At 33.8% G+C, this 13,958-nt stretch overlaps 1 protein-coding gene across 4 annotated transcripts in view; it reads left to right on the top strand.

Annotated features, from left to right (window-relative positions):
* LOC124364606 (Krueppel homolog 1-like) overlaps positions 1 to 12,206 on the top strand; it is a 39,483-nt gene extending 27,277 nt beyond the window's left edge. For 2 of the 4 annotated variants that reach the window (XM_046820205.1, XM_046820207.1), the window contains exons 2-3: positions 826 to 1,014; positions 9,243 to 12,206. In XM_046820205.1, coding sequence (XP_046676161.1) covers positions 9,269 to 10,996 — 1,728 coding nt within the window. In that variant the 5' untranslated portion in view covers positions 826 to 1,014; positions 9,243 to 9,268 and the 3' untranslated portion in view covers positions 10,997 to 12,206. The other 2 variants (XM_046820204.1, XM_046820203.1) reach the window with 2 other exon arrangements.
* Positions 12,207 to 13,958: the final 1,752 nt, after the last annotated feature.

Below are 13,958 nucleotides of genomic sequence, written 5' to 3'. Positions count from 1 at the left end.
CAAAGATATTATTTCTTTGAAAATACGCCGAGAGATAAATGGTGTTGTTTGCAATCGTGGGAATAAAAGCCAACTGCATGATTACAGATGACGAAACGTTATCATTATTCTTTGTAAGAGGACGGTTGTGTTGATGATTTTTAACACATTTAGATCAATATTATCTTCCAGTGTATTTACGATTTGTATTGAGAAAAGATCATTCCAATTACGGTTTGTTCAATAATAGAAAAGTATTCTATTTTAATTTTTGTGTTATTATTTTCGTTTTATTCTCACGTTACTACATCCGATTTGTATCTATAGCTAATCATTTGCGCCAGCTTGCGAAAAATTAGGATTTAAATTGCGACAAGAACGTAGCCAGAATAAAAGTTTTAGGGGAGGAGGAGGGTCAAGATGACATATTTTTTTCTTACTGGACAGAAAGTAAGTCAAGTGCAATCAACCGCTCATTCCCCATTTTGTTCCTTAAAAAGTCCTTGACCCGTTTCAATGTTTGGAACGATCTTTCAGCAGTACACGTCAGTGAAACTGAATTATTTAAATAATAATAATAGTTTTCTAAAAAAAGTAATTTAAAAGATTGAAAATTTTGGGAAATCCTTTGTACCCCCGCTGGCTACGTCCCTGCATTTCTATTGAAACTGACAAGTCGTGAAACTCTGGTTTATTTCCCTAATAGTATAACATTTTTCTTCAAAATGAAAGAGGAATTTTTGAAAAGGTTACTGGAATAATACGATGTTCTTACAAACATCATACTGATTACTGATGTAAGTAGTAAAAAACATAATTTTGAACACTTTTCTGTTCTTCCTGTAGGATTTCGAGGCGAGAGGAACACGGGCGAGCCACCAGAGACAAGGCGGAGAGAGCGAACACAGCAGTGCATCAAGTCACCGAGCAGAGTGGAGTGGGTGTGATAGGGAGTGTAAACAAGAGAGCTATTTCGGCTGCGCGTCCCCCCCCCTCCCACCACCACCAGCGCTGGCGCGGCCGAGCTCGCATAAGGTAGGTCAGGGTCATGACGTCACCACGGACCCCAGCGACCAGCGCCTCCACGTGGAGTCCTCACTGAGCCACGGGTCCGTATCAGGAGGTCGTTGGACTTTGACGAAGGGGGCCTCGTGTCAACAGATTTTTGGCAGCGTCGGCCATCTCCGGATCGCTTCGGCTACACTCGGCACCACGAAGTAAACACTCTCCTCGTACAATACGTCTTCTGCTATCGCCAAGGGTTGCCGTATATATATTTCGCTCGTGGTTAATTAGTTTTTATAATTAAATACGCGTGTGAAAAATCATTTAAAAGTTGTGTAGTGTTTTTACGGCCGGAAAAGTGTTGTGCGGCTCGTTTTAATTTTTTTTTATAACCGGTCGCCGTAGTCTAATTATATTTTGGCGTAGGTCAGGAGTGGAAGATGATGGTTTTTACAAATAATTAAAGGTAAGAGATTTATCTTATATTTAATATATTTTATTTGTTGTTTTACTGCACCAACTCGGTTGTTTTATAAATAAATCACAACATTTTAATGTTTGCCTTTGTACGAGAGGTTTTATGAAACCTTAGTAATTTTTTCAAGCAATCAAAGTTGCAATCGAATGCAATTCCTACGAAATTACCACAGGTCAATGTAACTAAAAATTTTGCTTGTTCGTTATAATCACATTTCACTCAGGATGAACGCCACCCCCTCCCCCTCCCTCCACTACTGCAACTGCATAATGTGAATGTAGTAAATTACTACTAGTTTTATATCATAGTAGTAAACATATTATAGTAATTAATATAGTAATAAAAATGTGTACGTTGAAGATTCATGTTTGATAAGCATTTCAAAAAATATAGGAATTATAATTAAATGTAATAATTAATTAATGTAATATAAGTTTGAATGTAATAAAGATTATTTCCATTATGTTTTGTAATAATTAATTTTACACGTCTTTTTAACGCTTCCCTTATATGATTTTCTTTAAAAAATAAAATAATAATTTTTGAAGTGGTAAAGTAAAATTGTGTAAACGGTGATTTTTTCAAACTAGTATTCAGTTTTCAAAGCCTTTTGGGGATTTTTTGGCTCCTAAATATGAAAGACAATTTCTCCACATCTTGATGCAAGCTCAATGCTAGTGAAGCGGGGGGTGGCATTCATTACTCGAAATCGGAGGGGGAGAGGGAGCAGAGAGGGTCTTCGCCCTTTGTGCTACAATAAGCTTCCCCTTCAGCTCGACTCAAAAAACTTGCTTCCCAAAATACATTTATTGCGCCAGAAAAAATGTAACCTTTAGAGAGGTACAATCATGTATTCATTAATTAGTCAAATATATTAAGTTTGATTCCCTACCACTATAATTATTCTAACTCAGTTTTCGTCGTTAAAATGCACTTCGAGAAAATCAACCAATTATTTGTTATAAATTAGGATTATCCTTTCAAGATTAAATTAGTGCCACAATGACTGAACTAAAATAAAATTTGACTTCTTTCACCCAACAATTTTTTTTAATGAAGATATTTACGTTTTAGGCTACCGAATTATTAGCAAGGGTGATAACTAGTGATAATTACAAAGCCTGATCAATGTAACATGCAACGTGTCTGGTTTCCATGGTGGATGGTACAGTTCAAAATCAAACTAATTCAGCAAACTATTACAGCAAATGACTGTTATTACTGTGCTTTCCACTTTTAATTCGATAAAACGAAAATGTATAAAATTAATTATGAATAATTTATTTCGAGAAATGCATCGTGGTGTTTCTAATTCATTCCAAATCGCATGCGTTGAATCTGTATGTAAGGTCAGGAACCAAGATGGCGGACGTTGGATTGGACCCTCCGCCATTGCTGCTGCACCCATATTTCGACATTTCTGACTAAACTTTATTGTTAACGTAGAACTTTGATACCGCTTATGTGGTTTTCATCTATAAAATCATTGCTTTTAACATTTAAAAGCGAATTATGTTAATTTCCAACCATTATTACGGGACATGAACTCGGTATATATTCCTGTCTGAGTGATTGTTGAAAAATTGCAACAAGCTTTCTCACCATAAAAATGTAGGCTACAATCCTTTATTCTTCGTTTTATTATTGTTGTTTTATCACTAAAAATGAATAATTCAAGTGTTTTATTATTTCTCGAACTAAGGAGATTCGTTAGCTATCTTTTATTAGAGACAAGAGTGGGGATTGGCCCTACTCGGTCAATGCACTCTGTTCTTGCAATGGATAAAATTAGGCAACCAGATCGGGTTCTGAACCTTTTTTAAAAGACTACTTTGTGCCAATGAATCAGTTGTGAATCTAATAAGGATTTCCATTATAGGGAACATTGTTTTAGAATTCGATTAGTATTTGTTGTCATTAGTAAACGTAATAATGATTGCCAGTGCATAAGATCCATAGCCTATACAAAACTTGGGAAGGTTTAAATCAAATAAGATGAGAGCTATTTTAATGTGTATGCTAAATTCAGTTACGAAACCACTTCTCTATTAACTCTGCTTTCATAGCTTTCTTCTTATATAACAGTAATGTTGCATAAGTGAACTGTTTTTACAATTTATACCATTTTCAATGTAAATTCATTATTGAAAGCAGTCAAGATGCTTAAATTTAAAAATTATTTCATATAAGTTTTAATCACATAACCGATGAAATTATTAATAACATACAATTATTAGTCTTTATTTGGTCTTTTTCATTCGAAACTCAAACAAAAATCATTCTTTGAGAAATGAATAAAATGTTGCAGAAAACCCCGTTACAGTGCCCGATTTATAACAATAATTGTAATTTTAAACTTAGAAATAGTGCACAAATGTAATAATTACGTAATTTAAATAATAATCATAGATTAAAGTAATATATTTATATCCAGTATTTTTGAAATGTTCTAGTAAACCAGTTAAAACAAAATATATAATGAGAATTATTTGCACAGCTCTACTGTACAATATACGGGATAAAACCATTTAAAAATTATGATCATCCGTACAGCGTTAAACTTGGCAACACATTAAAAATTATTGTACCGAGAAGGCATTGTTTTTCGGATAATCTAAAATAGTGTGAGGGAATTAAAAATATTAACGTTCTCCAACTTTCTTTCTAATGATAATCTAGTGATAATCTAGGATATAAATTAAATAATAGCTATGTTTAGACTCTAGCATTTCCGACTCTCTTCGATAAAATGATAAGAACCACTGTGATGTACAAAAGTTATCAATTTTTATCAATCTTGCTTGATAGAACTGACTTGTGTTTGAGTAGTAGCCTAAGTTCTACATCACTGTAGAGATAAACGTTAAAATTTTCAATACACAAAATTTATTTCGAATACCATACGTAATATTTTATTTATTTTTATTTTTTTTAATATTAGAATCATATTAGAGTACTCTATTTTGGAGTATTTATTCGTATTAATTAGATACAGTACAGCGGTAAACACCGATCTGTAGTCGTAGTCGTTACTTAAAAGTAATTGTTTCATAATAATACTTTATGAATCATTTATTTTGTGTCGCATAAGCTTACATTGTTATAGTTAGACTATTTGTAAAAACGTGTTGGATGAATTTTAAAAAGAATTAAGTTATTGCCCTTTTATAAACTATAAGCTGAACCAAACAATAATTGAAAGATAAAAATACATTTAATTATTCAGACTATCTGGCTTTTCAAGGCCGCGTAATTTTAGTAAATCGATGTCCCAAAATGAGTTGCCACTTAAATAAATGTTCGTGGAATGAATGGTTGCAACAAAGCGAAGACAGTAGCGAAGAGGAGGCTGTGGAAGGTGGCAGTAGCTAGAAGGTTATGGTGGTCAGTTCTGGCACGCGCGGCTCACTGGCGGGTCTGTTGGTGAGGTCGGTGATCGAGATGGCAGCGCACACGTGGAGGCGCTGGTCGCTGGTGTCCGCGGTGACGTCAGAACCAGACACCCGCTCCCAGCACCGCGCCTCCACAAGCGATAGGCGCATGCGCTCCTTCAGTCCAATACACTCCAGCCGCGATCGCGGCTTGCATTCGTTATAAATAATTTACTAGCTTATTTCTTTTGGAGTTTTTTACTTTGCAGGACGGAAAGCCTTTGAATATCATTGCCTTTTAATGGCTAAAGATGCATTCTTCCTGAGATGAAATGTCAGTCGATCACAACAAAGCTAAGAAATAAATGCCTTCTACATTGGTAAATTAGTTACTATATTTTGAACTGTGGCTCCGACGATTTAGTAAATAACAATGTTAAATGTACATATTATGAACTAAAAAGAGATCGTAGTGTAGTATTTTAACTCGTCAAAATACTCTCTTGATTTATCTAACCGTTGTTTGTATATGAACAATTTGGTATACTTAGTTTCTAAAAATTTAACAGCCGTTATCCACAACTTATTGATTTTATTAAGCTCTAAAGAAGTTAATATATTTGAAATCATAAATCCAACGATCCGACATTTGATATTTTGACAAATTTTGGATTGATCGGCCCAATCCTATTACCTCCCAACCATTTGCAACCAAATCCTCCCAGCCAACAACCTAGCCTACCGGCGACTCCCCGTGTTCCACAACTCGGAGCCGGTGGGCAGGTACTCTGTACACGTGCCGACGCCGGTCGGGGCGATGCACCATGACGTCACGGCGTCCCCTCCCTCCCCTCCCTGGCAGTCCCTCCTCTCCTCTCCCTCCCTGCTGGAGTTTCCACGTGCAGGGGAGTCATGGACCTGCCACCACCATTCAGTGCCTCTGTGGGTCTCCTCTAGTACTACCATGGCTGAAATTTGGGATAGGACGCATAAGGAGTGGATTAAAAATCTTAGGATTTTCTATAAACAGAATGGTAAGATTTATTTTTATTTTTTGTGCGATTTTAAATAAAGTTTTCACGCTTTATTATTTATTTTTGATATATTTGACTACTTTTTAAAACTTACTCCCAACTTCTCGTTACGGTCTCCGCAATAGATCTACCATCGATCGATCTTTGTGTAAAGAATCGCGAATTAAAAGAATTTTATTTTTGAAAAATATGTTTGAATTTATTCGACGAAAAATACGTCTCCGTTGTACTAGAAATCTAGAACACTTTAAAATAATAAAATCCAGCTTTGAAGATATTACAAGCTAATTTATTGGCGGGCTACTTTATCAGATGCCTGTATGTTTTGTATCGTACCGGTATTTATTATTTTTCGTTATAAAAACGCGCTAATTAACGTTTTATTGTATATAACGTTTTATTTGATACATTGCCGCCTTCTAAAACTATATTGCTCAGAAATTCAAGTGCAATATGATTCCTTACACTTTAAAATATTTTCTACTATATCGACTGCTTTAGAACACCGGATTATATAATAGGCTAATATGATAATTTTTATAATGATTCACAGACGGTAATAGCCGTACTATTACGTAGAACGCATGAATAAGTGACTTGGAAATTACAAGTCGCGTCATTAATTTAACATATTTTACAGTGATTTCTGATTAACTAGTGATTTTCTGACATTTTAATTTTAGAAAAAACTAACTAACTATTCGGGTTGCACTTTTAACAGATTTCCCGAGCTTAAATGTTCTAACGCATTTTTTATTTTGAAATATTAGGCTAAATTCGATCTGAAGTTGCTATTAGTAGGCTTGATTTTTAAATTGGGGTTTCATGAATATTAAAAATTCACACATTAAATGGTTTTAAATATTTTATTTTATGTTCAAAATATAACACTAAACAATTTAATAGTATATTTGGGAATTAATTATTACTTACTCTGTATTTTTCAATAAATTAAAGAATATTCTCTTAGTTTCCATGTTACTAGAAGTTTAATAATGGTACTTTTCAATAGGGCTAACATTTGAATGGTTTAGAAATTTCTCTTATAATGAATTAAAACCTATTTAAAACCATAAATCATAAGTTTTTTATATGAAATTTGGCCAATTTTGGTCTTGAGCTAAATTTGAGATGGTTTGCGTTTGTTTTATAACATAAGTTAGCTACAACGTACACACTGATGTATAGAATAACACTGTTATTGAAGTCGTCCTTTACAGTACGTATGTTATCAATGTTATAAAAATAACATTGATAACATACGTACTGTAAAGGACGACTTCAATAACAGTGTTATTCTATACATCAGTGTGTACGTTGTAGCTAACTTATGTTATAAAACAAACGCAAACCATCTCAAATTTAGCTCAAGACCAAAATTGGCCAAATTTCATATAAAAAACTTATGATTTATGGTTTTAAATAGGTTTTAATTCATTATAAGAGAAATTTCTAAACCATTCAAATGTTAGCCCTATTGAAAAGTACCATTATTAAACTTCTAGTAACATGGAAACTAAGAGAATATTCTTTAATTTATTGAAAAATACAGAGTAAGTAATAATTAATTCCCAAATATACTATTAAATTGTTTAGTGTTATATTTTGAACATAAAATAAAATATTTAAAACCATTTAATGTGAGAATGTAAATATCATTATAAAGTAAGACGTTCTTTTTTTAATTACTGTTGTCCGTTCTTTTTTAATTACTGTTGTCCTTGCTATTTTCTCAAACTGATGCATATAAATATTTCCTTGTGTTAATTGTTGCATTTAAATTTTATAACACAAGTTATTGCAATAACGCTATGTTCAATAAATAAAAGTAAATCAAATAAATTAGTTATTATTGTTTTTTTTTGTGTTTTAATTTGAGATTAATTATTATATTATAAAAAGAGTTTATCCACTTTAAAATGAGAACAATACTACCAGTAAGTGCAAAAATGAGATCATGAAATGTTTACTACCAACCAACCTAGTAAAACAGTCTTCTGCAATGAGATAAAACTATAACCCAATGAATGCCAAAAGTTGGATTGGTCTTGGTGGTAACTCTGATGTAAAAGTTATTTTTAAGTTAAATTATCAGTTTATCTTATAAGAACTTTTCTCACTAGTCACATTTCTAAAAATAATTTGTGTTTATCCAGAATAATGATAAAAAAAAAAAAAAAAAAAAAAAAAAAAAAAAAAAACACTGTATATCGTTTGTTTAGATCTGTGTGTAGGCTATTTTTCAATATTTTCTAAATTAAAAAATAAAACTGTAAATAGACTGCAAGAGTTACTAATATTTGGAATAAAGTTAATTTATTACGTCTGTTGAATGTCGTCAATAAGATTAACCACTCTTTAAATATTGATAATTAATAACATGAAGGGGTCATGTGGTTCTTTAGAACATTTTTTATATCTTTTCTGAACATAGACGCTAATTTTGTTTATAAAACTACATTAATTATCACAATGAATCAGACTAACTACCACCATTAAGTTATTAAATGTTTGTTCAAGTCTGGACAACTAACATTGTAATTAAAGCTAACTTGCTATCCTTATTTAAGAAAATATCTTCAAAATTGTTTGATTTTAAATTAATGAAGAAGTATATCCCATAAGTATATCTTTAATGTGTACTGGTTTGCTTATAAAATTAAATATTATGTTAGGACTTTACAAAGACAAGTAACAATTTTCAAATCCTTACCATTATAATCGAATTTTTACCAAAATTTAATTTTAAAATTTTGTTTTACTTTTATGAAAGTATTTCATACTATAAAGATGATTTTTATAATCACATTTTTTTATATCATTTCGGGATTTATTAAATTGTTCAGTGCCTAAAATTTACTAAAAAAATTATCTCATATAAAATGAAGACTAAAAATGAATGCTAAAAGTATTACAATTAGTTTTAACAAACAACATTAATATTACCATAAGAAAGAAATGCTGCAGAAAACTGGATTAGTATTTATATTTGTGCCCTGTCAATGAATCTATACATGTAACACTATTTAATTATTTACATTCATTATATACAATAGATACTGTGTAAAGATTTAATTATTACCTGCTCAAGTTGTATTTTCAAATCAACAATTTAACCTGGTATTAACGGTAAATGTATTGTAATTTAAAGCATCAATGCATTTAATAATAATTAAACTAAACATTAGGAATATTTCAGAATTTTATTTATGTATTCATTATTGTTCTTTTTATTCATTTCTTATATTTTAAATATTATGAATCAAAACTATCTATTACTTGTATTGATTTAAAAGAACACCAAATGTGAATAACTAATTATACTTTTTTGTTCTTGTGTGTATGTATGACTGATGGTTTTGTTCCTGTTTTCAGATACAATCTGGAACCGAGTGTCTGAGATGGTGGGACTGGGATTGTTCAACCCGGATATGTCTCCAGTCACGGAGGACGGGCGACTACGAGAGTGCTTGCCGGTGGGATCTGACTGTACGCTCAGCCCTCTACTGCCCACGACGCAGACAGCTCCGGCAACCACCACCACGGTAGAGGAGTTGTCCGTCAAGAGAGTTGTCTGTAGTCCTGACCTCCCTGTGTTTACCATCACTCCAGCCGTCGAGGAGGCAGCCGTCGACTCTTCAACGTCTGTTCCTGAGAAAGTGTTTCAGTGTACATTCTGTAATAAGACTTTTGATCAAAAAAATACGTTCCAAAACCACCTTCGCTCTCACGGGAAGGAAGGAGAGGACCCTTATCAGTGTAACTTCTGTGGGAAAAGTTTTGCGGTGCCGGCTCGTTTGACTAGACACTACCGTACACACACCGGCGAGAAGCCCTATCAGTGTGAGTACTGCAAGAAGTCCTTTTCCGTGAAGGAGAACCTCAGTGTGCATCGGAGAATCCACACGAAGGAAAGACCTTACAAGTGCGATATCTGTGAGCGAGCGTTCGAACACAGTGGTAAGCTACACCGCCACATGCGTATACACACGGGTGAGCGTCCCCACAAGTGTACTGTCTGTTCCAAGACGTTCATCCAGAGCGGGCAGCTGGTAATCCACATGCGGACCCACACCGGAGAGAAACCGTACGTGTGTAAGTCATGTGGTAAGGGCTTCACCTGTTCCAAGCAGCTCAAGGTTCATAACAGGACCCACACAGGAGAAAAACCATACGCTTGTGAAATCTGTGGGAAGAGTTTCGGATACAATCACGTCCTGAAACTTCATCTCGTCGCTCATTACGGCGAGAAAGTATACAAGTGCACCATCTGTAACGAGACATTCACATCCAAAAAGTCAATGGAAAGTCACATCAAAAGTCATTCAGAATCGGCGGTCGATGTGAGAGGTGAAGATGATGTTAGATCTCCTGGACTAGCCGAGTCGTCGTGTGCATCATCGACCAGTGACAAAGAAAATCATAATAAAGACTTGGAGGCAGAAGTTATCAAAATACAAACATCGGTTTCCAGTTCGGTGACGAGACAGAGTTACGAGGCTACGTCCAGCCAACCTCATCCAAACATGCGTGAGCTCGTTCAGTATTTGTACCCACGCATGGAGCGCAATATGCAGCACCCACCTTCGTCCGGGCTGAATCCTGCACTCCTGGCTGCAGCCGCTGCTGAGTACGAGGGGAGACATATAACCAACTGGAACGATGACCGTAATCACAACACTGGACTGATCCAGGTGATAGAGACGACATCTCTTCCAGTTACCGAACCTCCGGTATACCTTATACCGGACCCCCTCGCTACGATTCATCGGAGGCAACCTTCCTACAACTTCACCCTCCCACAACCCCCTGAGTACATGGAAAACCAGCAAGTAATTATAAATTTCCCTATTGAGGACAAAATGACGGAGGAGGAGATCAAAATTATGAGTGATCTATCTCGTCGTGAATCGAACGATCCTCTAACCCCTCCGAGCAGCAATCCCGTGAGTCCATCACCATCTTCTTCTCCCGACCCTCTGGACTTGGCCATACTCCCTCGAGATGAACTGACACTTCCCCCACGAAAACGGAAGATCAACTTCAAACCCGAAGTGATGGAGACTTCCGAACCCGAAGTGAGTGCTGTGCGACATAGCTCTGTCATCCAGTTCGCTCGGGCATCGTAATCTCAGGGTTATTAGTAGACTGAACTACTGTGATAGACAGGGGTAATTTTAGTTTGCTGCTGTCTGTAATTTAGTAATCAGTGAGACTGTGCAATATAGACTAAGTTCGATCATAAGACTGTATTGTTTTACTCTATCTTTTATCTATTGAAATGCCAAACAACTCACTACCTCCTAGATGTTAGCTTGTACTTATTGTGTGTTAGCATTTAAGCAAGTTGTTTTAAGAAGATTCTTGGATCCTGGAGGTAATTTGCGAAATTACCATTTAGCTTACAAAAGCAATTAATTACTCCATGGGAAACCTGGAAGTTTAAAAAAATTATTGAATTATATGTAGCGTACAGTTTTTATATTCTAGTTTGTACTTTGTGATAAAAGTTTTTAAAAGTATTTCACTGCCATATATTTCAGCTATAAATATATATTAGGGTAAAGTTCATACTAATCGTAACTAAAATGTAAATATTTATGTTTGTTATTGCTATGAAAATAAATCAAGATCGTTTAAAAATCAAAATAAGCAGTTAAGCTAGAGACGTGACATCTAATAAAATGTTTAAAAACCCATTTGGTACTAATATTATTTATTGTTATGTTTTATGTTTGTCCGTATATTTGTAAAGATGGTACGGTTTTGTAAAAATTGTGTGAGGAAAAGTGAAGATGTTTTTAAAGATCTAGGATTCACTGAAGACTTCTAAAGCATAGAATGTATACAGTAAGTTTAGAGATAAAAAGGCACCAGAATAAGTACATGAAACATTTTTTATGATGTACAGTTTTGTTTAAGGAATAAGTGTTGATAGTTCACATCACTAAAAATGTTAAGCCTTGTACAATTAGTCAACCCTTTCTATTGTAAATAATTTATTTCAATTTTTAAATTTCCAAATTGTTTACTGCTTATTTGAAAATGTTGTAAATGAATATTTTATACGCGGTTATAGTATTTGAAATTGTGTTGTTTTGATTTGTACATTTTGATCTCTTCTGTGATGTTCCGTGAGTTGTCTGGTGTATGTTTGTGAAGGCACATCACCTATTGACTGGCTTGTACGTGTTGATGCCGAGATGTCTAAGATTATTATTATAGTTGTATTATTGAGAAGACTTATTTATACTTGTTTGAGCACATGTTTATGTCCTCTGCAATGCTATAGCCTACCTCTGTATTGTCTTTTTAACAATAACATTGTTGTAACCAGAACACGAGTTTTATTTTTCACCTTTGAAAAGTCATTCTAATAAGCACTTAGTAGTGTGTAGAGAGTTACAATAAAAATATTTACCTTTCATTACTATTTGATCAAAATTAAAATAAATTTAATGAGAGTAGAAATAGAAAGGAATAGTACTGTATTAGGAAAGGAAAAGCTGAAGGAATGGTTGAACAAGACTACTCCTTAGTTTGCTTTCTTATGACATAAGAGGTGGGTATGCTGGTGGCCATCTTGATTTTAGCCTCATAATAACAATAAAATTCAAGGCTTTTATGTAATTATTTATTTTTGTGGTTATAGAATTTTGGTGGTTAATAGCATCCAAAAGTAATTGTTGAAAAAATTATTTATCACCAGTTTTAAAGGTTAAAAATATTTTTTTATTAAACACCATGAAAGAGGATACACTTAACAAGAAAAACCAAAATGTGTTTGGATTGTATTAGTTATATCTTTAAAATGAAGTGTGTCTTACTTTATTCTATAATTGAAGGAAAAGCGCTTGAAGTTCAACATTGATCTTATGGAGAAAAACTCAAGATCGTTTTACAACACTTGGCTTCTAACTGCTATAAAACTTACAATGCAACTGTGACAGAACATGAAATTATAATTTTATTCCTAAAAATTGAAACTTTACAAACAATTGTAAATTGACGATATGACCAGAAAGCAACAAAACCATGTAAACCAGCGTTCTTCATTTTATATTTACTAAACTATTTCTGTATTGGAGATAAGTAATTTTTAATACAATTTTGCACAATAGAGTTTATTGCATTACAGAAAACGGTAAAATATAAAACAAAGCATTTTAAAATAAATATTTGTTTGCTTTGAAATAGTTTTATAAATTAATAGGAAAAGACAAACAAAACTACTCTTAATATGTTTTAATTTTTATTACATTTTTGGAGACTAAGTTTACATCCAGGAATATGTTCAATTCAGAATAGTTGGTCCACATCAAATGTAACAGTAATAGTAAATTACAACTTGGGTCAAAGGTATGGCTCAACTTTGAATGTGTTTCATACACTACCTGAATTGAAAAGAACATAAAGTCCACGGATGGGCTTGTAATCATATTATCATTTACGTTATTAAGAATATCCCTCATTATAAATACATAAATTTAATATCAACCTATGTCAATACTTTGATATTTAATTCGAGAAAACTTGAACACCAAGTAATTAGCGCACAGGTGCACCTGATGTTTATACAGATTCAAGAACGTAGCCAGGAAAGCAATTTGGTGGAGAGGGTCAAGACAACTTATATTTTCCCAAAGTGGACAGAAAGTAAGGCCCCCATTTTGTTCCTTAAACAGTTCTTGACCCGTATCTGTGTTAAGAACGATCTTTCAGCAGTACATGTCAGTAATACTGAATTATTGAAATAATAATAATCGTTTACTAAAAAAGTAATTGATACAATTGAAAATTTGAGGTGGATCCGGACCCTTTGGACCCCCTCACTGGCTACACCCTTGTATTGATTGTTGGATGTGATTTACATTCTGTCCTATGGCACAAGGTTACAGAAAACAATCTTTCTTGCTCAACTTGTTCCGGTATCATTCTTTTAGATGTAGGAACCTAATAGAGTGACCAAATCATTTCTGGAGTTAACAGAGACATCTCCAAATTTGAATCCTCCCCTCCCACTGAGCAACTGGCTGTTTGTTCTCCAAAAGGAAAAACCTATATGATTTATTCATAGTGCCTCAGTATCTC

This window comes from Homalodisca vitripennis, chromosome 6 (assembly GCF_021130785.1).
Source record: "Homalodisca vitripennis isolate AUS2020 chromosome 6, UT_GWSS_2.1, whole genome shotgun sequence".
NCBI lineage: Eukaryota > Metazoa > Arthropoda > Insecta > Hemiptera > Cicadellidae > Homalodisca > Homalodisca vitripennis.
This window is presented reverse-complemented; position numbering and strand designations above follow the sequence as displayed.